The sequence below is a fragment of the Aulonocara stuartgranti genome (genome assembly GCF_965226115.1).
Source record: "Aulonocara stuartgranti genome assembly, chromosome: 23".
Classification (NCBI taxonomy): domain Eukaryota; kingdom Metazoa; phylum Chordata; class Actinopteri; order Cichliformes; family Cichlidae; genus Aulonocara; species Aulonocara stuartgranti.
The window spans coordinates 15,649,267-15,676,591 of NC_138958.1; the positions used below are offsets into that span (position 1 = coordinate 15,649,267).

The 27,325-nt window shown below is 38.1% G+C and overlaps 2 protein-coding genes across 6 annotated transcripts in view; one reads left to right on the forward strand and one right to left on the reverse strand.

The window, feature by feature from the left end:
- Nucleotides 1-2,749: 2,749 nt before the first annotated feature.
- Nucleotides 2,750-19,950, forward strand: podn (podocan). Its single transcript, XM_082524085.1, is given in 12 exon segments — nucleotides 2,750-2,767; nucleotides 2,770-2,797; nucleotides 4,138-4,418; nucleotides 4,506-4,599; nucleotides 6,810-6,874; nucleotides 7,815-7,924; nucleotides 8,010-8,166; nucleotides 10,849-10,964; nucleotides 11,112-11,325; nucleotides 11,463-11,906; nucleotides 12,576-12,724; nucleotides 19,369-19,950. Coding segments are annotated over 12 exon segments (1,797 nt in total). The 5' UTR covers nucleotides 2,750-2,764; the 3' UTR covers nucleotides 19,505-19,950.
- A 108-nt stretch (nucleotides 19,951-20,058) lies between these two features.
- slc1a7b (solute carrier family 1 member 7b) overlaps nucleotides 20,059-27,325 on the reverse strand; it is a 58,374-nt gene continuing 51,107 nt past the window's right edge. For all 5 annotated transcript variants that reach the window (XM_082524079.1, XM_082524082.1, XM_082524081.1 and 2 more), the window contains 3 exons: nucleotides 27,148-27,282; nucleotides 26,933-27,032; nucleotides 20,059-25,341 (listed from right to left, as the gene is read on the reverse strand). In XM_082524079.1, coding sequence (XP_082380205.1) covers nucleotides 25,081-25,341; nucleotides 26,933-27,032; nucleotides 27,148-27,282 — 496 coding nt within the window. In that variant the 3' untranslated portion in view covers nucleotides 20,059-25,080. The remainder of the gene's footprint in view (nucleotides 25,342-26,932; nucleotides 27,033-27,147; nucleotides 27,283-27,325) is intronic.

Genomic DNA, 27,325 nt, shown 5'->3' on the forward strand with positions numbered 1-27,325 from the left:
AGATAAGCAGATGCACTGTCAAAGGACAAAGGGAAGATGGGACTATTACCACACGCAGTGCAGAGTAGGGAAGTGGAGACAGGTTAGGAGCAAGACAGAGCTCAACATAATCAAGACAATCAACAGGCAGAACTAAACCCCAAAACAAGATTAAAATAGTTAAACAGAAGAAAACAGGAAAGGAACGACAATCATAATTAAAAATCAGAGATGCTGAAACATGGATGAAAAACATCAGAGCTGAACACATAAAGACAAGACAGAAGGAGGAAGTTTAACAAAAAAAGCTAAATTGTCATTATTATTATTATTATTATTATTACTAATATTATTGAAATGATCTTGCTTTCAGGTGAGACACATAATACAAGGACTAAAGAGTGCTTGCAGATAAATACATATAACTTTTTAAATGACATCAGAGGGCGCAGTTTCATAGTGTTAGCGTTGTATCTTGTTTCATTTATAAGAAACAAAGTATTTAAATCCAGTTTTTGTAAGGTCAGTGTGAGCAGTATAGCTAATATTAAAATAGTATGTGACCTCACGTGATACATACAATCAAGAGTCTTCAAAATGGATCTTGAAGTATTCTTTTTTTTGTTTTGAATCATCAAACAAATAAATAATATAACTATAATCAAGTGCAGACATAACTCAGAACTCAATAATTAGAAAACAGTAACTAGAACTAAAAACAAGGTTTTAGAATCATAATGAAATTAAGCTGAAATTAAAATTATAATAAACAAGGATCCCAAAACGCCAAAGCAACTCAAAACCCCTGGAACCAGACCAGGGACCATGACAGAAATACAATGTGCAAATTGATGAATTGAGGCCAGCATTTGAAAGCAACAGTGATGAATCACATTATGTGCACCAATGTCTTGTACATGTGTGAAAAACGACAGATAAACTTAGAATACGTCGGCATTGCACAATGATTTGGGATTGATTGAAGAATCTCTTACACAATTCACCACAGACTGACCTTGCTTCTTAATTAGCCCAAGTAATTTTCCAGAACATATTTCCAACTTTGGAAGAGAGATGATCTGACAAGTGCAGACACGCTTGGAAATTTTTACTATTTAGCTGCTGGCACCATGGCCGAGGAAAGAATCTAATAAACTAAGGAAAATTAGGTCAGATTGCAAGTTGTCCTGGATGGAAATCTCTAAAGCAAGCTAACACAATGACCATTCCAGGTGGCTAATTGAATTGTTTACTTCAGGTCAGACCTGAAAAGCATTCAACCAGATTAACTTCACAGAAAAAAGAAGAAAAAAAATGTCTCTTTTAATTTCCCTATATCTTAGCATAAAGCACAGAGCCGCAATTTTACTCTTTGAGAACTTGTTCTTAAAAAGAATAACATTTATCATTCTTAAATAACTGATCAAAAGTCATTCTACAATGTGCTTCACAGGCACATTGTAGAATGACTCGCTGCTTGACAAATGCACACACTATACAAATTCCATATCTCTGGTTTGTAAAGTAGAGTTTTTGTCCCACATTTTTGCTCTAAACCCAGTCTGAAGCTTTTGATGAGCGACAGTTATTGTTGGTCATCCAGAGGGGAACGTGGACTTCTTAACCAAATTTCATGGTAATCAGTGCAAAGGTTTGAAGAACACAAAGTCATTGGGATTCATCCTCTGTAAAACACAAGTATCTCCACAACTTTTTAAAAACAACGCATTCCTTAATTATGAAGATATATTATTCTGGATCAAACCTACGAGGCAGAAGGAATTTTGCAAATTTTTCCAGATCACAATAATAACTAAACCTTGCTGTAAACTTCATGTTTGTAGCTGTACTAATTAGTGTCCTGTGAGAGCCTGTTGGCCAGTGAAGTCACAGCTACAGGCTTGATTTAGATCACAAATGTTGAACTCCAGGCCTCGAGGGCCGGTGTCCTGCAGGTTTTAGATGTGTCCTTGATCCAACACAGCTGATTTAAATGGCTAAATGACCTCCTCAACATGTCTTGAAGTTCTCCAGAGGCCTGGTAATGAACTAATCATTTGATTCAGGTGTGTTGACCCAGGGTGAGATCTAAAACTTGCAGGACACCGGCCCTCGAGGCCTGGAGTTCGACACCACTGATTTAGGTAATACAATAGAAAGATAGTTCGTGCAGTGAGTATTGTTTTCAAAATGACTGCCCTCTCCAAACTGTTTCTGACTTCCCAGCTGGTTCTGTTTACTAGTCAGCACGTCTAATTAGAAAATAGCTGACTTAAAGATAGACATTCGTTAAAATCCTACCCGAGCTAAAAAGGTTACGAACCAGAGTTTTCTACTAAACTTAAGTAGAAGTCTCTGCAGAATATGAGATGGCTTTCCACAACCATTACATGTGTTTGTGTTAGGGTTAAGCCAACATAAGCCAACCACACTGGTGGTGGAAATCCCACTGATTGAGAAACAGCCATGTTCTGCTCTGCAGAGATGCTTTTCTGCTTGCTTTAACAAACTGTGCACACAGATTCCCAGTATTCTTTTTATGCATTTCAGCAGCCCCTGTGTGCTGCAACAGAGGCTGCAAACAGCTGCGCAATTATACAGCTGTTTTACACACTGAACGTACTTCTTACTTTTAATTGTATTTTGGTGTTAAAATCTACAGTCCCCTTTCAGCTTATGTATCATATATAGTCATCACACCTTCTTGAAGCAGGGCTCTTTTTCTTATCTTTTAGTCATTCACTTAGGATCAGTCAGGTTGCCAGTTGTCTCTCACCAGGAAGAAATGTCAAGAGGTGTTCAATACAGGAAACATACAGTAAGAAAGCAATTTCTTTTCTCTTCAGCTGTTGATATCTTTTTCCAGAGCTTTGAAATGATGCAGTCAAAACAAAACCAGAGAATGTGTGATGATGGCAGAGATTTAACTCTCACAGTGTAGTTTATTTAGTGACCTGGAATAGACCACAAAACAATCTGCTACTTGAAAAAACAAGTTTGAATCTATGAATTCACAAGTTGTTTCTCTCCTGGACTGGATGGTAAATTTGCAGGTATGGATTTATAGAGTTGCTGGCCTGTTGTTTTCTTTCCTCACAATATAACAACTGCTTCTTTGTAGTGGTGTCAAGAATCTGATTACGTCACCCTAAAAACTCAAAGTCGATTCATGGAGTGCATGTGAGCAGGCCAGTTTCTCAGATCAAGATGATGATCATGGTGGTGCATGGTGTTTATGAATGCAGATATATTTAAACTGTTTTCAGACAACAGCCAGTGGTTTTTGACATCATATTTTGGCAGTTGGACTCCTCTTTTTGCTCTCCACACAGACTGTTTACCTGCATGCAACCAATTTCTGCTCAAACCTGACTGGTCAATGAACTGCGATTACAACTGGGTCACACGTGGAAAGGAAAGTTTTTCCTCCCAACTGTTACAAGGGCTGCTCAACTTCAACTTTAGTATTTATTTTAATTTTTGTCATTATATAAGTAAATGTTTTTTTTTAATATAAATTATATAAATAAATTCTATCCAATTAAATTGAAAATGGAAATAGAAAATACAGCTTTATTGCTGACAGAAGTTAAAGGCCCTGTCTCGTTATGATTATCTGTGTCAGCTGTGTTCCCCGTGTGTTCCCATGTCTCTCGTTAATCCTCTGTGTATTTATGTCCCCGTCTCCCTCATGACTGTGTGCCCGTCCGTGTGTTTCCTCATGAGGCAGTTCCTTTTGAATCTCCCAGTTTAGGTTCATACTGACAGGAGACTGTCAAAGTAAAACAGGAAGTACACAGAGGTGCAGACAGGAGGGGAGGAGAGAACACGGGGAGAGCAGAGACATAACAGGCTGGGGAAAACATGAAATAAAACACGAGGAGGAGGAACGAGGCGTGGGGACTCACAGATACGTGGAGGGGGACAAAGGGGGTACAAGCACGAGGGGAAATCTAGTAAACTAAAGTGAACAAAGAACAATAAAGAACAAAATACATGGCATGGCACATCTAGCTGAATTAAGACAGTATTTTTATTGTAACCATGTTTGACTGTTTTAATAGCCAAAGACTGTAGCGTGTGAGGTCCTGTTTCCAGGAAAAAAATACTCACTGACCTGATGTTTATAACTTTACTATCCATGTTCTTGTGCAACAGGAGAGATGGCCTTTCTCAAGCATTCCATCCTGCACGCCCTGAGTGTGCTGCTCTTGGCCTGGGTGTTGGTGCAGTGCCAGGCCTCTGTTGAACCAGAGGAAGAGGAGGAGGAAGAGCCAACAGAGGAAACAGAAACTGCAACAGAGGTGACGAAATCTGAGCCGGAAATCTGTCCGCAGGATTGCAGCTGTACAGCAGAGAGGGTAGTGGACTGCCCCGGAGTCAACCTCATCGAGTTCCCTGCTAAGCTGTCGGAAAAAACCCGCCAGCTCTCTCTACAGGTCTTTCATGTACTCCCATAAATACCAACACAAAACCAAAGTTTGGAGTCCTGCATTTACAATCTGTGTTGTGTTTTCTGATGCTAGAACAACAAGATCGAGGAGATAACGGTCGAGCATATTTCCCATCTGCATCAGCTTGAGACTCTTAATCTTCAGAATAACTGGCTCACCTCAGATGGTAAACACTGTCACACAATCTAAACACTCAGCAGGAACCTGCTGTTCAAAGTGGGAACAGCTTACAAGACATGTTTTTGAGGTTGTTTTCTGAGGCCCTGTCGAATTCCTTTTGTTTTTTGTGTTTTTCATTCTCAGATGTCGATCTGTGTTGACCCATTTTGTAGAAATTAGAGCTTTTGCCTGTCTGCAATTTTTGATTAGTAGTTAGTCTGGCCTTGGTTTAAGTATCTATAATTTGACTAACTATTTATGGTACCAAAATACCTTCAAAATAAACCTGAATGCAGCAGAGGAAATGCAGTTGTTTTGTTCATTTCCTCTAATAACTGGTCCTCGCGGCTGAGAGGCACATTCATGAAATAAAGAACAATTAATGGGAACATAAGAATCAGTTTTCCTTTGATCGAAAAGTCTTAGCCTTGATCTAGAACAAGTTTTGCAAAGTTGGAAAAGCTTACTGTCTTATAGGGACCATAAAGCTGGTTTTAGACTGTCATGTCAAGGTTCTGGTGCACAGTAAGATGGTGTGCTAAGTTATCGGCTAATGCTAGCAAGCTGAATTAATAAACTGTTCAGGTGTATTGGACACACATTTGCTACTTATTGCTAAGTAAGCAACTAATAAAATACAGTAACTTTACTTACCAAACATGAAGCACAAACTTCTTGTACTGGCTGTACGTGGCAGCTGTACCACGCAGCAAGCCATGTAATTTATAGATATCTGCCATATTATCCTCAGAAAAAAAAAGAGAAAGACCGAAAATTACGCTGGAGAAAGCTGGAGAGGAACTGCTCCTTATCTTACAAGTGATAAAGAGATAACACAAATCCTGCATCTTCAGTTGTTGAACACTTGAACAAACAATTATAGGAAAAAGAGCACTTCTACATTTAGCATGCCAGATAAATAACTGATTAGATGCTTACAGCTGCAGAATATTAAAGATGTCAGAATCAAAATCACAATCAGAGAGACTTTATTTATCCCCAAGGGGCAATTAATTGTAAACTTACCAATTTCACTTAGATCAGCTGGATGGAGATGTGGTCCTTACTGTTATTCAGACACTGCTAACAAAATGCTGTTTGACTATGTCAAGTAGCTACAGTTAGCTAACGTTAGGGTTTTTGTTCTGTCACAGTGTAACTTTAATACTCTAGCAACCTTCCTGCTGCTGTCTGCTCAGTTTTTACTTTGCACTGCCAACAGAGACAAAAAAAACAAACGTCACACCTGCCCACTGTTTGCTCCTACTGGCTCAGCCTCTGTATTCTCCTGTGATGGTCTCATTGGTCTAACTCCATAAATATTGGTTAATATTATTCTGGATCATGCTGCTGTTAAGATGAACAGACAGCTTAAATGGTTTTTCTGTGCTAGCAGCTGGCTTCTGTTTTTATTGCTAATGTTGAATAAAAAATGTTGCCGTAATGGAACCCTTTTTGGTAAATGTAAGATCAAAGTGCCACAATGGAAAAGATCCGGGTTACCATGTGGTATCTGTCTAACAAAAGTGTTTGTTTTGATCAAAATATTTTAACACATTTTCAAACTAACTATCAGAAAATATTCATTTACTTACTTAAAATGATTAACCATCCTCTTGGGTGCCTGAACCTTTTCCTACTTAATTAATAGTCTGTCACGGTGGCCCGTGGAAAAACACAAAATTCAAGCAGAAATCCCAAACTGCTTACAAACTGGTAGAAAATTCAGCAAGTTCAAAGGATTTTAATTGTGCATACACCTCCAGCTTTCATAAACATACATCAATTTGAAACAAAACAGGATATTCTTGATTCCCAAGGCAAAAATAGCACCATTTTGTCAAAGTTGCTGATGTCATGTAATTAGGGAGTCTCTCTAAAATGATAATTTATCAAAAAGAAAGACCACAGTCTTTTCCAAACCCTAATGAACTGGTTTGTAGTGCCTAACAAGTGGGTGAATGTGAAAGTAAACAATGAGTGTACAAACCCCCCCAAAACTGCAAAGCACAAAGGTCCAAACAGGACATAAGCCACAATCTTATGATCGATAAACCTGCAACTAATACCATTTCTTCTAAAATCTACAATCCTCTGGTCAATTTTGGGACCAGTGCCAAAACTGATAAGTGATACAGGTCTGGTAAATATGTTTTATTCTGTTAAAGGGTGTAAGTCAAGAACAATGTGTCAAAAATCCTTGTTTCTTTTCAACAGGCCTTGAAGATGAAGGGTTTGAGATGCTCGAACAACTGGCTTATTTATACTTGGCAAATAACAAGGTGAGTCATACAGCGGGAGTTTAGATATTTCTCTCAGCTGTGTTCTGCTTGACTGACAGTGTCAGCTAACAGAGGGAGGTTGTATAGTTGCTGCTCATATAGTGTGTACAAGCTTATGCTTGTGATCTCTTCCAGTATGGCTGTGCCATCTGTTTGGAGCTAAAATGTTACTGACCTTTCAGTCACAGGGAACAAGAGAAAAAGGATGGATTTATTTGTGCCCTCACAACATAGGATCCGAAAAGAATAGAGGATTTTTAAATTCTCGCTAATCTTTAAAGACACCGATGCTACTTTAATCCATAAATGAACATCTAATCTCAGTGATGCTTCTCTCATTTTTCAATTTCCTGTTATTGTGTACACTGTAGTGTTAGTTTTTAGCAGGGGATGACAAAAATGAGGAAAACATGGCTTTTATGCCACACATATTTGGGATGACAGCATGCCTGTGTCAAAACAAATAAGTATTCAATAAGTCCTTGTATCAAAAAATAGAATTACAGAGCCTTACAGAACAACCCATAGGACCAAACACTATGCACATGAACATTTTCAGATATGCCATATCTCTATTTTTTAGAGATTTCCCGTTGCTGTAGTTGTCCCAATATATACTGTATGGATATAATTTTGCAGGGCTTGTCATTTCAAGTGCAATAGCTCCATAGAACAACATGACCGGGAAAGATGTTAAAAGCATAAAATAAATAGAAATGATCGTTTAATCTTCAAAGCATAGTAAAATATTTAGTGAGATCTGTGATCATTATCTTAAGTGTGTTTTCTTGTTAGCACACTAATAATTGTGTCATATTAATTTGGGGTAGCCCCTCCATGAATTGCCACCTTATCGTGGTCAGGGGTTTGTGAATATCGCTTGATAGTTTAATTAAAAATGCTCAACATCATATCCCGTCATGGTTTTTTGTGCTTGCAGCTCACCTTAGCACCAAAGGTCCTGCCCCCCTCTTTGGTCAGTGCTGATTTCGCTGCTAATCAGCTTACAAGGATCTTTCCATATACATTTGGTCATAAGCCAAAACTGAGGTAAGAGATGTGCATGTTTGTGTAAATTTACCCCAGATTCCTTTAGTTACTCAGTTAACACATGTCTCATGGTCGTGGTCCCCAGGTCTGTGTATCTCCATAACAACAAGCTGACTGATGCAGGTCTCCCTGAACATATGTTCAATGCTTCTGACAACCTGGAGATCCTAACCATGTCTAGCAACTTCTTGAGGGTTGTTCCCAAGAACCTGCCTCCGACTCTTTACCGTCTTCATCTGAAGGTTTAACATCGCATTATACTTGGACAGTAGTGGGTTTAAGATGTTTGTTTAATTCATAATTCATAAATGTACAGATGTAATCCTAAACTAAAGCTTTGTACATAAAAATGCAGAATTAAATTTGGCCTGTAGGTAGTCACCTTGGGCATCACTGCAACATTTCAAGTGCTTTACATATCTATGGTATGTGCACATACACTACTGGTCAAAAGTTTTAGTACACCCCAATTTTTTCAGTTATTTATTGCAGTTCAAGTTATTCAAGTCCAATTAATATCTTGAAATGGTACAAAGGTAAGTGGTGAAATGCCAGGGGTTATAAAAAAAGGTAAGGTTACCTAAAACGGAAAATTAATGTACATTTCAGAACTGTACAAAAAAGCCTTTTTCAGGGAACACAAAATGGGTTAACAATTTAAAGCTGTTCTGCAGCAATGGAGGTTGACCAAGCCTAGTAATTCCTACAAATGTTCCAACTTTTCTTGATCACTTAGAACCCCAGTGTTGGAAAACACTGTGGTACCATACCCTTGTGAGCATCAGTTGAACAGTATTGTACTGCAGACAGTAGTGTGTGTGTTGCTACTAAAATGGTAATAAAAAAGGCAATTAACAATGGAAGACAGACGTGTAGGTCTTTCCTACAGAGAAATTGCAAAGAAAGTTAAGGTGTCAGTAAGTACAGTTTCCTTCAGTAGTAGTAGTAGTATTTATTTATTGTCATTGTCAAGAACAATGAAATTGCGTTTGGGGCTTCCATACAACCCAAAAAAAAGAGAAGAAAATAATAAATACCCCTTAAAACCCAAGTGTACATATTTAACCCAGTGTGACTCCAATGCAATAAGACAATCCTTAGCAATAATGTTCGTAGAAATTCAGACAAAGACCTGAGAAACATGACAGAAATACAACAATACAACCCATTCAATATTATTGTACTGTGAGATATGATATCAGATATGATAGTTATCTATTTAAGAAAGAGGGGGGGGCAGGAGGGGGAAGAGAGTAGATCATCTCTGTTGTATTGAAGTAACCCCAGACTGTGTGAAATAATACACAGTACCACCAAAAGTGCAAAAGTGTAGGAGCTCCGGGCCGCTGCGTCTGTGCGCGCCGCCATCTTCACCATGAAAAGGCACTCAGAACCTGGGGCAAACTCTGACAGGAAGAGGTCTGGCAGACCCAGAGCCACACCTGAAGCAGACGTCAAGTTTCGGAGAGTTAACAGCTTGCGTGATAGGGGGCTCACTGTGCAACAGCTTCAAGCACAGCTTAATAGTGGTCATAGTAAGCAAGTCTCAGCTTCAGCTGTGAAGAGAAGACTTTGTGCTGTGAGTTTGACAGGACACGTTGCCGAAAGAAAGCCATTGCTAAGATCACAGAATAAGACAAAGAGACTTGCCTGGACCATGAAACGGCACCATTGGACTACTGAGGACTGGAAGACTTGTATAGAGTGTGAAGCTTCCCGACCCAAAATCTACCACTGCATTCTGCAGCGCCATGCAGTACCTACTGGTATGTGCCTAGTTGGTCAGGGGTTCATCCTGCAGCAAGATAATGACCCAAAACAAGTCCAAGCCATGCCTGAGGTAAAAAGAAGAAGATGGTAAGCTTGAAAATATGAAGTGGCCAGTACAATCTCTGGTATTAAACCCCATCGAGCTGGTCTGGCATGAACTGGACAGAAGTGTGAAAGCAAAGCAGTCTACAAGTGCCACACATTTATGGGAACGTTGGCAACAGATATGGGAAGAACTTTCTGAAGAATATTTGATTTCTGTTGTAGAAAGAAGGCCACGGGTGTGTTCAGCTGTTATATCTGCCAAAGGTGGCTACTTTGAAGGGTCAAAAGTTTAGAATACATTTTTGTCTATAAATTGATTGCATACGTTTTTTTTTAACTCCAATTTCTTATTTGTACTTTTCTTTCATTTCAGAGTGCAATGAGACATTAAACTGCGTCATTTCCAATAAAAAATTGGTAATTGGGGTGTTATAAAACTTTTGACAGGTAGTATATATATTCATGTGTATTTTTGTGTGTACCTGGCTACAGACATTTTTTCCCATGTTTCAACCAGCGACCCTTTAACTTGAAGTAGCAGGAGTCAAATTCAGGCAAAAAGAGCAGGAGGTGAGCAAAAATTGTGTTGCGCATGTCTGTTTTCAACAAACTGTTTTCCAGTTTACAATGTTGCCTATACTACATCCCACACAATGTCACAGTGCAATTCTGTGTTGACCGTCCCAGGGAGAGGATATCATAGTGAAAAACTTAGTAAATGTCACAAAAAAACAAGCGCTCCTGGTGTGCCTCTTTTGAACTTTGACACTGGACGTTTTGATTAAGAACTTCTCCTTGGTCTCCAGCTTTCCATTCCAGACAATCCTTGACTATAAAATCAGGTCATTTTGAAAAAAGAACTTGATGTTTGCTCTCATCTTTAAGCAGATCCAGTCTCAGTACATCTGCAGTGCAGATAGACAGAACACTACTTTCAGAAAATTGCATCAAAAGCAGCACTTGAAGTGGTGCAGGTAACCAAAAGGCTCTACCTATCAAGGGAGGTTGGCCAAATTTAACCCAGCTATGATTTCTTCTTTTTGTGGGTGCAGTTGCTGAACTTTGTGATTCCACCTTACATTAACAATGTTAATATTCTTTTGTTACAGAGAAACAAGCTGGAGAAAATCCCAGCAGGAGCTTTTGACAGCTTGCCCAATCTCAGAGAATTATATCTTCAGAACAACCTTCTCAGCAATGAGGGCATGGACAATGAGACTTTCAGGTGGACAAAAATCTTCACTCATGAAGTTTATCAATAAACAGATTTCAACATCTTGCCATTGCCAGCTGTGTAAATATCAAAACTATCCTTTCAAGGGCAAATTCTCTACAAAGACAACATCATATCCTTCCTTTTCTTTGCTTCTAGCCAACTCAGCAGCCTTGAGTGTTTGGATTTGTCAAATAACAACCTCAGCGTTGTCCCAAAGGGTCTCCCTCGCAGTCTTGTGCTGCTACACTTGGAGAAGAACGACATCCGCAGTATCCCTGGAGATGCTCTAACGTCAGCCCGAAATCTTGAATACCTGCTCCTCCACAATAACAAACTTCGTTCCCGTTCTATCCACCCAGCTGCCTTCCAGGTAAATATGGATGATATAAATGATCCAATTTAAATTGTAAGGACAAGTTGGAAGGAGTAATTTGTACAACAGCATGGCAATGAACATTATGCAACAGTGGATCACCCATTTGAAATCTTAAATTTGCTTTTCACTAGGGCTTGAAAAAGCTGCACACTCTTCACATGCACAACAATTTGCTGGAGCGTGTTCCCAGAGGCTTGCCTCGGCGAGCAAAGACCTTAATGCTGCTCCATAACTCTATTTCTGAAATTGGCCGCAACGACTTAACCTTGTTGTACACGCTGATAGAACTCAACCTCAGCTACAATAAGCTTACCAGCCCCAAGATGCAACGTGAGGCTTTTAGGAAGCTACGTCTGCTGGAAACCCTGGACCTGTCGGGGAACAGCCTTACCTCAATGCCCAGGGGCCTTCCTCGCAGTCTGCACGTGCTCGAAATCAAGAACAACCTGATCAACTCTATACCAGATGGTACGCTGACAAAGATGGAGAAGTTACGAAAGCTGATCCTGAGTAATAACCAGCTGAAACTGAACTCAGTCTACCAGGGAGCCTGGATGGAGCTCACTGCGCTCACAGTGAGTGGAAGTGACACAAGTGGGATAGTCACTGAAAAAAAAAAGCTTGGCAATGATGTTTGTATACAGCATGAATCTGAATATTTAGGAACTTTATAAAGGTTTAGTACTAGGTTCCTCCCTGATCTTTCACTAAATGACAGTTTGGTATGGTGCAGAAAAGGGCAAACATAGAATTTTTTTATACCAAGCAAAGTGGCTATTGGTTGGACATTAGGGATTTAGATGTTATAAAATTAAAAGTCAAGACTGGTCATATTGTTTACGTTTACATTTACAGTAACATTATCAATGGGAACTTTCTATTTAAAACTTGACGTTGACAAAAATGGAAATATTTACTGGGATATAACCCCAGTCAAAAATCTAAGGAATTGCTGCAGCTGGCAAAAACCATTCAATGATCCTAAATAGATTGTTGTATAACAATTTTTCCATCACAATTTTTACAAGACAATATGCTTGCTGTAGTCTTCGCCAAAATATAAGGCAGCACAATAACACTGCCAGCAATGGCAGAAACCTGCAATGCAAAATTTGAAAGTAATGATTCTGGGAATGAATCATTCATTCCCAGAATCATTCATTCCAGATAAGTAGGGCTAATGGTTTGATACAGACTAAATTTTCCAGGAGGTTTGTTATTAATTATGCATCTTTAATTTTTAGACGCTGGACCTGTCTGGTAACCTAATGACACACATCCCCGCTGACCTACCCGAGTCTCTGGAATACATATACCTGCAAAACAACCGCATCTCCAGTATTCATGGTTCAGCTTTTGAAGGCACTCCCAACATCAAAGGCATCTTCCTCCGGTAAGGGACTCACAAGTAAAGTAAATATATTTAGTCTTTAGCTGTATATTTTCATGCCCTGATTTTTTTATTTCTTTAACCCCAAATAGACAACTTTAAACCCTTTTACCCAATTTAGCCAGTAAATACTTTAAGATCAACACGAATAACAACAGCTTCTGTGGATAAACAATTTTCTTTATGGATTAAAATATGCATTTACTTCCAGCTGCTCAAACCTGTAAATTAGAGATCAAAAAATAATAAAAAGTGAGTCATATTGATGTAATTAAACTTCAGCTCTAAACAATAAAAACTGAACAGAAGAAGCAGAAGCATCTAGAAGTACTAGATCTGCTTTATACTCAGTTTTGCTAACAAGCCTCTTCCACACTCTTAAACCATTGAAATGGCCCCGTTACTGCTGATGTCACCTGTTCTCTGCACAGGGACCACCAGGATGAATTAAACTCTTAAACACTTGTTTGCAAAAGCTGTTTTATTGCATTACATGTTCAAGCATAGGCCTTCAAGCACAAATCTGTTTTCCAAATGCATTGATCTTCACTGGGGGTAGGATACTCGTGCAATAGAAGAACGACTTTAAAGTAGAAGATATTTAACCAGCTTAAAAAAAAACGTTGTCTTACTACAAGAGACTCATAGATCTGCCACAGCTGCAGATGAACTTAAAACACCTGCATGTCGGGAATATACTTTCTTCTCACATGTCCATCACTCTTACTCTCGTCTGAATTATTTCATCAAGTTCATTCTGCCACAAACTGGAGATTTAATTCATCATTACTTAAAGATGAAGATTTTATTAAATATTTTAAAAACGAGTGGGCTTCATATTTACACAATAATGGCCTGCCTGGAACATCAGCATCTGCTTTCTTGGAGTCAGGGATGAAAAGAGAAAACAAACGTATTCATGAATTAGAGAAAAACATTAAATCCTTAGGAGAAGCCTGTGTGTCCTCGCTGGAACAGGAAATGTTGAGCAAAATACGTAAAGCAAAACTAGAATTAAATCAAATTTGGATTAAAAAAAAAAAAAAGAATATTTCTACTGCAAAGACTTCCACTGCAAAAATTTTAACAAGAAACAAAATATTCCCTGTATTTCCAGTGAAAGACTTAACTGGGAATACAGTTTATGATCCTGAAAGAATAAACAACACATTCAGGGACTTTAAAAAAAACTTTATATTCACCAGAGGTAAACCCATCGGAAGATGAAGTTGATCAGTTTCTTGATAACATAACCATTCCAAAATTATCAGCCAGTCAAGCCTGAAACCAGGCAAAGACACTGTATTTCCCATCAGCTTTCATCCAATATCCCTTTTTAATATTGACCTTAAAATAATCTACAAAGCCCTCTGAAAAAGATTAGAGAAGATAGCACCCCTCATAACACTTCCTGACCAAACTTGTTTAATAACAGGGAGGCATTCATTAATAAATACACGTAGCTTACTTAATTTAATAGACTGTTCTTGCAGTAAAAACAAACTACATAATTGTCTCTAGATACAGAAAAAGCATTTATAGAGTTAAGTGGAACTTTTTATTTGCAACTTTGGTTTTTGAAACTGTTGGGTTCATCCAAACTCAAAGTATTTGTTTTCCTCTATTTAATAAGCTTTTGAAGGTTTAGATTAATAATGATGCCGCGTCTCTTCCTCCATTCAGCAAACCGAACGAACAAAAGAGCACCAAATCCAGGCAGTAAACACTTTTTATTATTTGTCATAAAAACAGAATGTTAACATGATTGGTTAAAAAGTTGGGGCAAGGCCGCGGTTTTAGACTTGGCTCTACATAGGACCAAGAGGAGGACTACATCTGCCTAACTTTCACAACTACTTCTTAGCCAACACGCTACAATACATCTCAAGATTGTTAAAACATAGCCTCCAAATGAGCCGCGGCTAGACATAGAATAGGCACTATGTAATAATGTAGAGATTTCGGGCCTAATATTCATTAGCTCAAATGACTTGTATGCTTTAAAAGCATACATATTAAGATTAAGCATTAATATAATATGAATATATATATTAATATATAATCTTAACCTATCTGGAACAACTCTGACATCTTACAAAAAAATTATATGCTAGACTTCAAAGATTGCAGGTAAAGGAATTGAGTTCTTGGAATATATATTTCAATGAATAAATTTAATTTCATTTGACATATTAGTATTACAATATGGGATTAACAAGAGTAGATTTTTAGACCAACAAATTATAGTCTATATTGATAAAGGAATTTTCACCTAATTAAATCAATTACAATTCTTATCTAAAATATACAAAACACTGTTGAAAACAGATGAGTCATTATCCCTTCCTATTGTGAAATGGGGGGCGGATCTATCAGCCAGCTTTGACCACAACTTCTGGTATCAGACATGTTTAAAAACCTCTAAAATGATTAGAAACCCCAATCTACAATTAATAAAATACAAAATACTACATAGAGTGCACCATGGTCACACCGTCAAGGCAATACACCTGACAATTACATCAACACTCTTTGGTTCTGTCCACCAGTTCAGAGGTTTTGGTGCCGGATATGTGAAGACTTATCAAAGTGTATAAAATGTAACATTCGAGCCTCCCCTTTAGTTTGCTTTTTGGGCAGCCTAGATGATGTTACTATGGAGATGAACACCTCGGCACCTTATCCATCACTAAGAAGACTGTCCTTATGAACTCGACAAATGAAAATAATCTTAGAGACCTTAAAACCAATATAGAGACCATTTGTCGGATCATATCAGTCTTGAGACAGCTTCTGCCACTGCATCAGGCCAATCTCTCTGAGCTCCTTTGATTGGCTCCATCATCTAGTGGAAGTTGGGTTGGTGCGTGCATTGGGGCCTGTCCCTGGCCCAGGAGGATTCGGTGCATTGGTGGAACTGGAGGCCCCTTTAGCTGGCAGGGAGGTTTTTACCATGTTTTGCAGGTGCTCTATACTTTTGAGGAGATCACTCTGCAGGAGGGGGGATCTACCAGAGGTGGAGGATGGGCTCAACCTGGGTGTCTATTGTTTTATGTAGTCTGGGAGTTGACTGAATGTTGGGTTGGGGTTGGGTGTAGTCTTTCCTCTGCAGTGGGGTTGGGTGGGCCAGTGATTGGTGCTAGTTTCAGTCATTATGCAAATGTACTGTTTATAAGATTGGGGAAGCCACTTGGATGAGTGATGAAACATTTCTCCCACTGAAAACGTTACGTCCAGATGAACAGAATAAACTTTTGGAGATTTACTTACCTGGATGATTGAGCATGCATCAAGACCTGTGTATGACTGTTTGTCTATGTGTCAAGTCAGGTCTTAGACTCTCCCTCTCTCTTAGAACATGCCAGGCCTGGGGGACCAGGTGTGGGGCCTATTTCCCGACGCCACAATCCATGCCAGTGGCTGGTGCCCCCACCTGCCGCCATTGGTGGTCTTCGGTGTCCGGGGTTTGAATGTTTAGGTGTGTGCTGTTTTGCCGCCAGAGGCTCCCTGCCTCTGTCGGGCACCTGGCAGGTTCCTTTCTCTCTTCATCCCTCTTCTTCCCCTTTATTTTTCTCTCCTTCTCTTTCTGTTACATTTCTTTATTTTCTTTCTTTTTTTGTTTCTGTCCCCCAGTCTTGTCTGTTATGGTTGTAATAATCCAAAAAAAAAAAAAAGTTCTAGTAAAATATGACGACCAGGTGGACCATTATAGTGAATATCGTAATGCTACACCTGTGAAAGTAAATTTGCTGGGCATTTTTTGGCCTTCAGACAACAATTCCGACGTTAAACTGCTGGACAGGACAAGAAAAAAAAAGCCTTTAATATGCACAGCCAACTTATAGTAAAAGACAAAACAAAACAGAACTATAAAAAATAAAGAAAATGAAAACATGAAGAAAAACATGAAAAAATAAAATTACTAAACAGCAGCAGTGAGAAAACTGAACATCGTGTCAAACATTGTTTGTGCAAAAATTCCAGTCAGTTGAAAGTGTTAATCACATTCATCGATAACCAGTTCATATCTTAAATACTGCTGTGTCGACAGCACACTCACACAGCGTCTGATTGGTTTGGGGAATTGCAGGTTGCTTGCAGGTTAACGTGTCTGCACTTGTGTAGGATGTGGTTACAGATTGATCCAGTCGAGTGGCACTTCACTCTAACAGCCTACATACATCTGCCCATTTTCTAGGACAGAGGTGTCAAACTCTTTTTAGTTCATGTGCCACACGCAGCCCACTTTGACCTCAAGTCGGCTGAACCAGTAAAAATATTTTATAATAATGGAGATATAAAACATGGAGTAATTGATGACAGGCTGCAGTTTTTAGATTTTGCAGTGGTATGGATTAGACTTTCTGGCAGGTTTGACACTCCTGTCCTAGAAAATATTACCACAGACCGATGTTTCTTTACATGGCTGTCATTTGTCTTACTGTGCAACTTGTTTGCAACCTCCTGCTGCAAAGAGACAGGTTCTGCCGTCTGCCAAGCCTCTTTAACATCTTATCATCAAGAGCCAACATTTCTCAAGTTTTGATATAATATGAATCATTTACTGACTAATATTTCTATGCAGGCTAGAGAGGACAGCAGAGTATAATCATCTGTTTGCGCACATCTCAAATTTGTATGTCAATGAAAATAAAGATAACAATAGATAAAGTCCAAAAATGGAAACATTTGATAAGATTATGAGCTGTGCTTAACAGCTAAATGAAACTGAGTTCTTGGCAAGACAAAGGGCAGCTGTAACAATCCACAATACATGAAAAGCTTTGATCCTTGTGTGGCTACAACATGAATGTGATGTCTTTGTCTTGAGTTTTTTTAAAATCCTCTTTGACCAAAACATTATCTGGGCTTTATTGAGCCATTTTGCAAAAAACAAACAAACAAAAAACAAAAACCCTAACCCAAAATGCAATATATCAACACTATTTTGCACTCATTTTTAAATGCACAGTAATGTTTGTTTTTCCCCCCTGTTAAATAACCTTTCTAAAAAAAATGTACACTGATCCTAGAACAAAAATATCTTCATCATCATTAAATCTTTTTCAGAAAAAATATTATTAAGTTTGAAATAAAAGCCTGAATTATCAAGTGTCAAATTAATTACCAGCTGTTCTTTAGAGGAACATCATACAAAAGGTGTGTAGTGTGTACATCTGATACTGATTTCATACCAGATGTTCAGTTTCAGACGCAGCATTATTGTTCATAATTACTGCATAGGCAGTTTCCTAAAGAACATGCAAGGAAATTACAATAGATTGGATCACCTCATATACACCCCGTATAACATATTTTAATTTATTCTACTGTTTAAAGACAGTGCAGTCAAAACACCCTCCATATCTGGATCTGGTATTTCTGAATTTTCTCTGAAACTCTGAACTTTTATAGTTTCTTCAACATTAGTCATAAAAACATCAAATGAAAGGAAAGTGTTATTAGAGTCGCCAGCCTTAAAAATCAGCACTTAAAAGCTCCTGAGATTAGAGGCCACATTAATGCTTTACAGAGGTCATGCTACAGACACATCTCAACCAGAAATGAGCAGACTATGTGAAATCAGTTCTTCATGGTTGAGTCGCTGAAAAGACCAGAGGAAATCTGGACTTTTGATCTGAAGAGTCCAAATGTGAGATTTTTGGCTCCAGCTGCAGTGTGTTTATGAGACTAAATTTTGATCCAACACTTTAAAGCTAATTTGCATTGTTAGATTTTTCCCTTTTCATCATTTAAAAAAATATGTATGCTAACTGAATAGATTTTACTTCACAAAAATAAACCATTTTCAGAAACAATGTTGTTCTCTAGTCTGTTACTAATCAGTAAAATTTGCTATGTGTTGAAAATTCTGACTCAGTTTCATTTTGCAGAGTACTGCAGCGGGGTATCTAATCTCCCCATCTCCGCTAACTTGTGTGCATTCAGCAAATTTTTCCTCTTTGGTTTATTCCACAGAGTGCAGGCTAATACCCATGAGCCCTGCAGCTAAAACAGCGGTCAGTCAAGAAGAAAGAGGTTCCCGACATGCTCTTTCATGGCTTTTGTTCGATTTCATTTCAAATATAACCTCAAGCTGGCTGCTTTACAGCCAGTGTTTACAAGTCCTAAACCCTTCCAGGCTCATCGTGTTTTTAGTGTCAGCTGCTGGCACATTTGACTTTTTTGTCTCTTTAAAAGAATTTTTTTTTATTTCCACCCAAATCCCTTTGCAGCTGGGAGTCTTTCGCGCGAGTCGATTTAAAGCTGCTGGAATGCTTGTGTCTGTTGTTGAAGTGGAAGGGCGACCTTTGTGTATATTTATTAGTGAATTAACTTTTAAACTTTATGAACAACATATGCAAATATTTTCAGTGATCAATGCAATAAATTCCATATGCATTAGACATGGTTTTAGATAAAAGTCAGTGGACACCTGTGAGCTTGACGGTGTTAAAATAAGAGAATGGGTAGCATACGTAGCATACATTCTTCTGCTCAATGCTCAGCTGTACAGATTTTTATAGATGTGACTGTTGATCATTGTTTTGTTTTTTTTGCTTTGAGCCTTTAAAATTTGTAATTAAAAGACTACTTCAATTAACTATCTGGTTTTGTTTTTGTTCTTCTTGTTTTTTTAATTTAAGGTTTAACCCCCTGTCTGTGGACGCCGTAGATGAGAGTTCCTTCAAATACCTGTCCAACTTGCAGGTGCTGGACACCGGTGCAGGAAACCCTGACCTCCCCATTCAAAAAGAGGAGATCGAAGAGGAGCAAGACTAGACCTGGGTTGATCGGACTATAATTGGACTGCATTGCATCAAAGACAGAAAGGGTTTTTAAATGGGGAATGTACCTGTGAATATTATTTCCCAGGTTCATTTTTGTATCGTGGCAGCGTCACATATTTCTGGTGCAGGAAACCGGATGGGGTTACTGATGTTTCCATTTTTTTGGGCTGGTTATTAATGCATATCTTTATATCTGACCTTTAATTATTTTTGTCTTTGATCATTTTATTGTTTCTGTGCATTACCCTCAAAGATTTATTGGCAAAATCTAATGTGAACCTTCCCATGTAAATGTTTCTGAATCGATACAAAGAATGTAAGCAGAGTGAAAAATTCTGCTCCCACTGTGTGTGTCTTTCTCTGCTTTCTCAGCCTCTTTTCCTTCAAAGTCGCCTGCCTTGGCTCATTGCATTAAAAAAAGAGTGATTTTACTTACAATACTGTGAAAACATTTGAAACAAAAGTGCCAATATAAGTACACGATTTCCAATGAAACCAACAAAGCCACAGAAACTGTTGAATCAAACCTGGCTACAAGTATTCTCAAAAAAGGCTGCAATTTAATGTCATTATTCTGAACGTAGAGCTTAGTTTTTACATAAGTAATTGAAGTTTTAGGAATAACACAGAAGATCTAAAACATTTAAAAAATCTCAAGCGTTTATTTTTAAAATGGTAGAGAAAGAATGAATAGCAACAATGGGAAAGCTTTAAAGCTGCATTTCATCACCATAATATCAAATATATTTATTCATCAGCGTTTGAGTCGTTCACTAGATTTGCATTCTGTAATTGCTTCCTTTTGTTTCTGTCAGAGTTTACCAATCTGGGAGAGAACACAAAAGCCCCCTGTGGAGTTTTCTGGTAAACAATCAAAAGTTTACATTCCATTTTACAACCGAAAATGTGTTGAATGTGTTGCATTTTGCTTCCTCATAAAACATTTGCAAAATCAGTTTTCTGCAAGAAAGCTTCCTCCTCTGAATCATCTGGACACGATATAGCCACCTGTTAGAAACTCCAAAGTGAACCACTAAATGTTAATGGACAAGAGGCTTACAGGAAACGCTACGTTAGCTAAATTAGTTTAACATTTAAACCTATTTTCTGCACATTCCAGCACATGAAATAAAATATTTTTTGTTTTTACACTCACTCTTTCAAATAGATGCAAGTAAAACACAGCAGAAAATAAATAAAGTCAAAGACTCAGCGGTCCTGTTGCTCTATTTTCACCTGTATAGCAGGAGTGACGTAGGCGGAGGTGTGCTCTGGTGCAGGTGTGCCGCAGCGGTCAGTTGAAGAATCCACGAGTTTCTCTGTGAATTTCCCATTACATCGTTGCGCACTCGGAGCTTGTTTGGGGGGGGGGATTTCGGTGTAAAAAGAAGTTTTCTTCCCACGCACAACGGACACTAATGTTTTTGTCACTTTTTATGAAATCAAACTCAAAGTAAGGTCAGTACTTCCACGCTTTAAACGCTGCACGCTCATACTCTCTCCTACACTCGATATATGATCCATTGTTGATCTGCACACAGCTGTTGTCATGAACGACGCACTCGCTTACGTCACTGTCATGAGACATTCTTGCAAAAAAAATCACGGTTTTAGTAACGCAGTGTTCCTATGACAAAGTAACGGTAATCTAATTACCGTTTTTGCAATAGTAATCCCTTACTTTACTCGTTACTTGAAAAAAGTAATCAGATTACAGTGACACGTTACAAGTAACGCGTTACTGCCCATCTCTGGTGACATCGATCATACACAACTTGAAAAGAGTAGGTGGAGTGGACGAGGGTTGCAAAGCAACTTGCAGATGTGCAGAACTGTAGGCAGGCTTAAAAAATGGGAGATTTTTATTATTGTTGTTATTGTTATTATTAGTCCAAAAACACCAGACATAAATCTTTACTGTTTTTTATGATTTAATTATACTCTGGTTTTTCTAGTGTATCTTTTAGAAATGGGGTGCTAAAAAGGAGGTGAAAGACAGAAGTTCTGTCAGAGTCCAATAAGTCCTTAAAAGACAAATTTGTACCCATTAGCAATGACTCTACTAGTAGACTAGTAAGTCTTTCCTGTAAGAAAAAAAAAGACATAAAACTGATATTTTATCTGCAAAAAATATTTTCTTGTTTTACGTGTTAAGGTTTATTCACTCCTTCATATTAAGGACTATCTTAAGAGCGTCCTTTAGATGAATTACAGCCAAATTTTAGTATAATGTCAGAAACATAAAGTGAACAGGAGACTGGTAATTGATTCTGTCCACTCAGAACATATTTGCTGCCATCAATTATCAATATACGTCACTTGTAAATAGACATCTTACCTTCATGCTGTTTAACAAAAAATAAGTTAACTAAACTCATAATGAGTGGTAAGATAAGATAAGATAAGATAAGATAAGATACTTTTATTAGTCCCACAAGTGGGAAATTTCAGATCAGATAATTTAAGATAAAAATTATAACGATTTTTTCTGCTATTACTAAACAGTTTGGATAAATCGTAATGTTTTACCAGCGAGTTGGTTTAATAATAGCAATAATCTTGAAAAGCAGTGATTTACCTGCAGTGAAGGTAAATATACATATTATTTTCCACTATGATTAATAACATTTGCTTGCGAATGAAATATTTTAATTCTATCAACAAAACCGGAGCTTCAACCAGTGCTGATTTTACTGACCCTTTAGTTCATTCATGTTTTCTAACAGGATACATATTTCAGCATAAAATCTCACTTTATTGATATGAATGCAATATTGTCATACATAGACAGTCAAAAACACAAGAATAAATTATTTGAAAAGGCTGAAATCTGTTCGCTGTTTCTGCAGCTTCTCCCACACATGGCAGTGTCACTGCTCTGTGTGGAGCTATAGCAGATCTGTTCAGTATTATAAAAAAAGGCAGGACACTAGCCAGAGAAAAACACATCTCAGTCTGTATGCTCTGAATTCTCTGGTATTTACTGTGTAAAGAGCTGAGAAAAATTATTAATGGAATGACAAAACAGATGAAAACATACTATTTGGAAGAGTACATTTCTGCCTTTATATGACAAAATTGAAATGTACAGTAAGAAAATGTTCTTAATAATTATAATTTTGGATCATGATGGAAATTCTCTTTCTGGAGCGGCAAAACTGCAATGGTAATTTATAAATAGCATGTGCTCTATGCTTTTTCTGCAAATGTGCATTAAATCTAGATTCTTTCCAATAGCCTGCAGGCGGCCATGCCTCTGAGTTGCTGAAAGAAGTATGACTGTATAGACATTGATTTATGACCCAAGTAAAAACGTTCCAAATGAATGCAAGTATTCTTTATTTTAAATTTGCGTTCCCATATAGAGTAAAATGGGCGTTAGGTTGTGTTAGGTTTGAGATACCCTTTGAGTGAGTTTGTCAAATCTTCAGTTATATCACCATCTCAAACGGTACCAAGCAGTCCACAAAGCAATTGGTAAAATCATGGTGCCTGTGTCAAGTATTACGCATGCACATATGTGATATGTTTGCTGACAAAGCCAGTGGAAAGAAACTATAGTTCACAATTTTCCAGCAGTTTCAATGTAAGACGATATGTCAATAAATAAAAAAAAGAAGAAGGAGATGGTGCTGTTCTAAGAGGTTTATGAAAGTAGCTTATTATTAACTAGAGTAAAATGACATGAACAGTCGGTCAGGGTGTTTGTTGCTAGTTAGTTGCAACTTAGACTGTCTTTGCAGTTGTTATATAGATATTTTAGAGAAGGAAAATGGCGTGAATATCCAGGCCCGTGCAACATATTACGATCTTAATTTCCATTCAAAGATGTCTCTGACTGATTTCTTTCACTTATTCAAGTTTCATCTCCCTGTGGTGAATTAGCAAGTGTTTGCTCCCTACTGGCTGTCACCCAGTAACAGCCAGTAACCTCCAGTAGTCGTGGAATAGACAGCTGTGGTGGTGGGGTGTGTCACTAACCAGCAGTGTTGGGGAGTAACGGAATACATGTACCGCCATTACGTATTTAAAATACAAAATATGAGTAACTGTATTCCATTACAGTTACCATTTAAAAAGGTGGTATTTAGAATACAGTTACTTTGTTGAAATAAATGGATTACACTGCGGTACTTTCCTGTTTCATATTGTCACGGGTTGTTTGGGTTTGTTTGACAGCTATGTTCTGTTGTTCCAGGCGGCAGCGCGCTCTCTCTCTGCGACTGTGTGCCTCCTGGGTGAGAGAGAGCCCGACATGAACCCGCCGTATTAGTCAGAGGTCCCTTTACTACAGTTCGGAGTCGCGGACCTTCGGTAATAGTAATAAATCACACAGCAATAGTACATTCACGTAGTTGTAAAAAGCATGATAATATATTAAGTAATCCAAAGTATTCAGAATACGTTACTGTCATTAAGTAACGTAACGGAATACGTTACAGAATACATTTTGGGGCATGTATTCTGTAATCTGTAGTGGAATACATTTTAAAAGTAACCTTCCCAACGCTGCTAACCAGTGTGAGTGATACACTTATATAGGTCACTTTACAAAAACATTTTTTTTACATGAGTGTTATAGTCGGATTAATTTAATTGTAGCATAAGTTACCCAAATCTGACTATTGAACTCCTTTAAATAGCTCAACTTTTAGATGCGTTTCCAGATGGAACAAGGCATGTAGTTTTCCATCCCCTTCTTCTACTGGAGTTGGGATTGGGTGAAATAATTTAGGTTGGGTATTGACAGGAGGAAGCTCCCCCAGTGCTTTATTGGCTCACTACATAAATGAGAAAAAAATAACCAACTAACACAGCAGAAATGGAAGAGCTGGTTAGTAACTTAATGTTTTATTGAAATGTGCCAATTTCTGTTTGATATCAAGTCAACTGACAAACATTTAATTAAATTACTAGTGGATGTTTTCAGGCTGCTAATATGCCAGAAAGCTTAATTAAATCAAATGATCCTGAGGCTGTTCAAACACATAAAACAGTTCTAATCTCTGTTTTAAACACATATCAAAGTTATAACATCACTACAGGGGTGGGTACAAATTCAGTTCACTCAACTTCCTCTTGTCCCATAATAACCATCAGCCTAGCACCACCAGCTTTGTTAAGGCAAACTTAAAAAATGTGTGCATTTCACTTTGCCTCCTGATCATTTAGCTCCAAGCAGACATCCTGTCTCATCTTTTATAATGCAAACAGCTGGCTGCTTGCAGTACAGCAGTACAAAAAAATACATTGTCAAAAAACAAAACAAAAACAAAAAGTCATAAAAAATGTATATATCAAATAAAAATTATTGAATCAATGCAAGTAATAGCAGGTACAGGACCAAGGACAAATTTTATAATAGAAATCGTATCATTGTCCTTGTGTTGCCATAAATTCCACTGTAAATGCGCTATTGTGGAGTCTTTTGCAACTGCTTTGCTTTAAAAGGTTTTTGTGGAGCTAGATGAGCTCATCTGTATTGTCCTTCTGCCTGCACGGGTGTCCTTTGCTGCTGCGCTCCTTTCAGCATAACTTACAGAGAACCATTCAAACTGCAAGAGGAGGCTATACATTGGTCTCAAGGCCATTCATATCTATAGTGCAGTGTTCTTTGCTCTTCTTCAGATGTCTCGGAGGAATTGGAGGTTTCTTCCTGTCTGAAAGCGGCCGAACGCCCTCCTCCAGTTGTATGAGTTGAGCCACTTCAGGAGGGATGAACTGGTGTTTGACCCCTAAAGGAGGGGGTCGGCAGTTGCCATTGTTGGTGTGGCAGTTCATCACAGGAGGGGTGCTCATTGCTGTTTTGGTCTCACAGATCAAAGGTACCTGTAGATTGGATAATATATGGGACTACTTGAAAAAATCTGGAGTGCTCAGAAGGTTCTCTTTGTTAAGGAAACCAAAGGTTGAAAAGGAAAAATGATCCAAGGCTATTGAAGTGCCACTTCTTGTGGTTGTAATACATTTTAGTTTTTAACAAATACATTTTTCCAATGGCAAAAATAAATAATGAAATTATTAGATTATTTTTTCCCATTATTTAAATGTTCATCAATTGTGTGCAATTTTTTTTTTTTAGCTCAGTCTCCAAAATCTTTGTATGTTGTGTAAAACGTGCACAAAAGATTTGGAAGCCATTTAAACCCCAATTACCTTCAATAGAAGTATTTTTGAATTATTGTATCAGTTTTCTAAACCACTTGTCAAACTCAGGGTGACTGAAGCTGTGATAGGATGAGAGGCGGGGCGCGTCCTGCACAGAGCATCAGTCAGTCAACTAACATCAACAACAACTAACAAATCAGATTTCATTATTAGTCACTGCAGTTTTGTACTGTTCAATTACAACCCCAATGAAAAAAATAAAAATGTTGAGGCACACAACGATGTGTGCTGCTGGTAAAGTTTCTGGGCTGCCTTTCCTCATAACAGCCACCCCTCAAGATTCTCTCCATATAAAGCAATGCAATATCAGGGACTCTAACATCCAGTCCTTTTACTGAATTCCACATGCTTTCAACTGGTGAAAGGCATGGAGTGTCTGGACGGGAGGATATATTGCTCTAAGACCTTTACATACCTTTCAGCATTGATGGTGCCTTTCCAGATGCTTTCACATCTGGAAAGGCACCATCAGAATTGGCTATTCTGATCATGTTCACATGCGCCTTCATCTTTGCATGATACAGCTTTAACCTACATTTGTGAATGGCATGTTGAATTGTGTTTAGAGAGTGATTTCTGGAAGTGTTCCTAAGCCTATGTAGTATTAATCATGTCTGTTTTTAATGAAGTGCTGCCCCAGGTCCTGAAAATCATAGTCATCCACTACTCATTTTCAGACCTGTCCCCAGATTCTGAATATTCTGACTTTGAATATTAGATTTTTATTATGTGCTGCAGATGATGAGATATTCTCACATTTCTACATGCATTATTTTGCAGATTAGGGAGCCTCTGCCCTTCTTTACTTCTGAGAAACTCTCTAAGATTCTCTCTTTATACCCAATGGCACTGATCAGTTGCCAGTTAACCCAATTAGATGCAAAATGTTCCTCCAGCTGTTTCTTTTTAGTGCTGCTCACTTTTCTCAGCTTAAAGGTTTATGGGAATCTTGTGAATCATTTCATTCTGTCTTATTTGCATTTTATACACCATGTCAACGTTTTGGAACTGGGGTTGTAATTGCTGTCTAAAGGATTGCAAATGATTTGATGAAAGTAGGGAGGGGCTAAACCTAAAATTATAGTAAATACACACTTAAATCTTCAGTTTCTTCTAAATGCCTACTACTTAGCCAAATCTCTAAAAATGCGTGAAACAGAACTAATAACGTTTTCAGCCCCAAGAAGCAAACTATGGGCTCAATCACCCCAATTACCCAAGTCCTTTGAAACATATTGTCATTAAAACTCACCCCATCTCCCTCTTTCATGAAGTCTTTTCTGCAGATGTGTGCCATGATGCCTGTGGCCAAAGCATCCCCCATTACATTGACCATGGTGCGAAATCTGTCTCTGTAAAAGAAGAAGACATTTAAGACACTTTTTATTTGGACCGATAGAAATCGAGTCAGTAGAGCTGTTGTCGGTTTGGATCTTTAATACATTTTAGAAGTGATATGCAACTTACAATGCCCAGTCTACTGCAATGATGAGAGTGATGTCGTCAGTTGGCAGACCAACAGATGTTAGCACTATCACCATGGTGACCAGCCCAGCTTGTGGTATTCCTGCTGCACCTATGCTGGCTGCAGTAGCAGTGATGCTGTTGGAGAGATGGGAGGTGAAGTTAATTAAAGTAAAAAAGC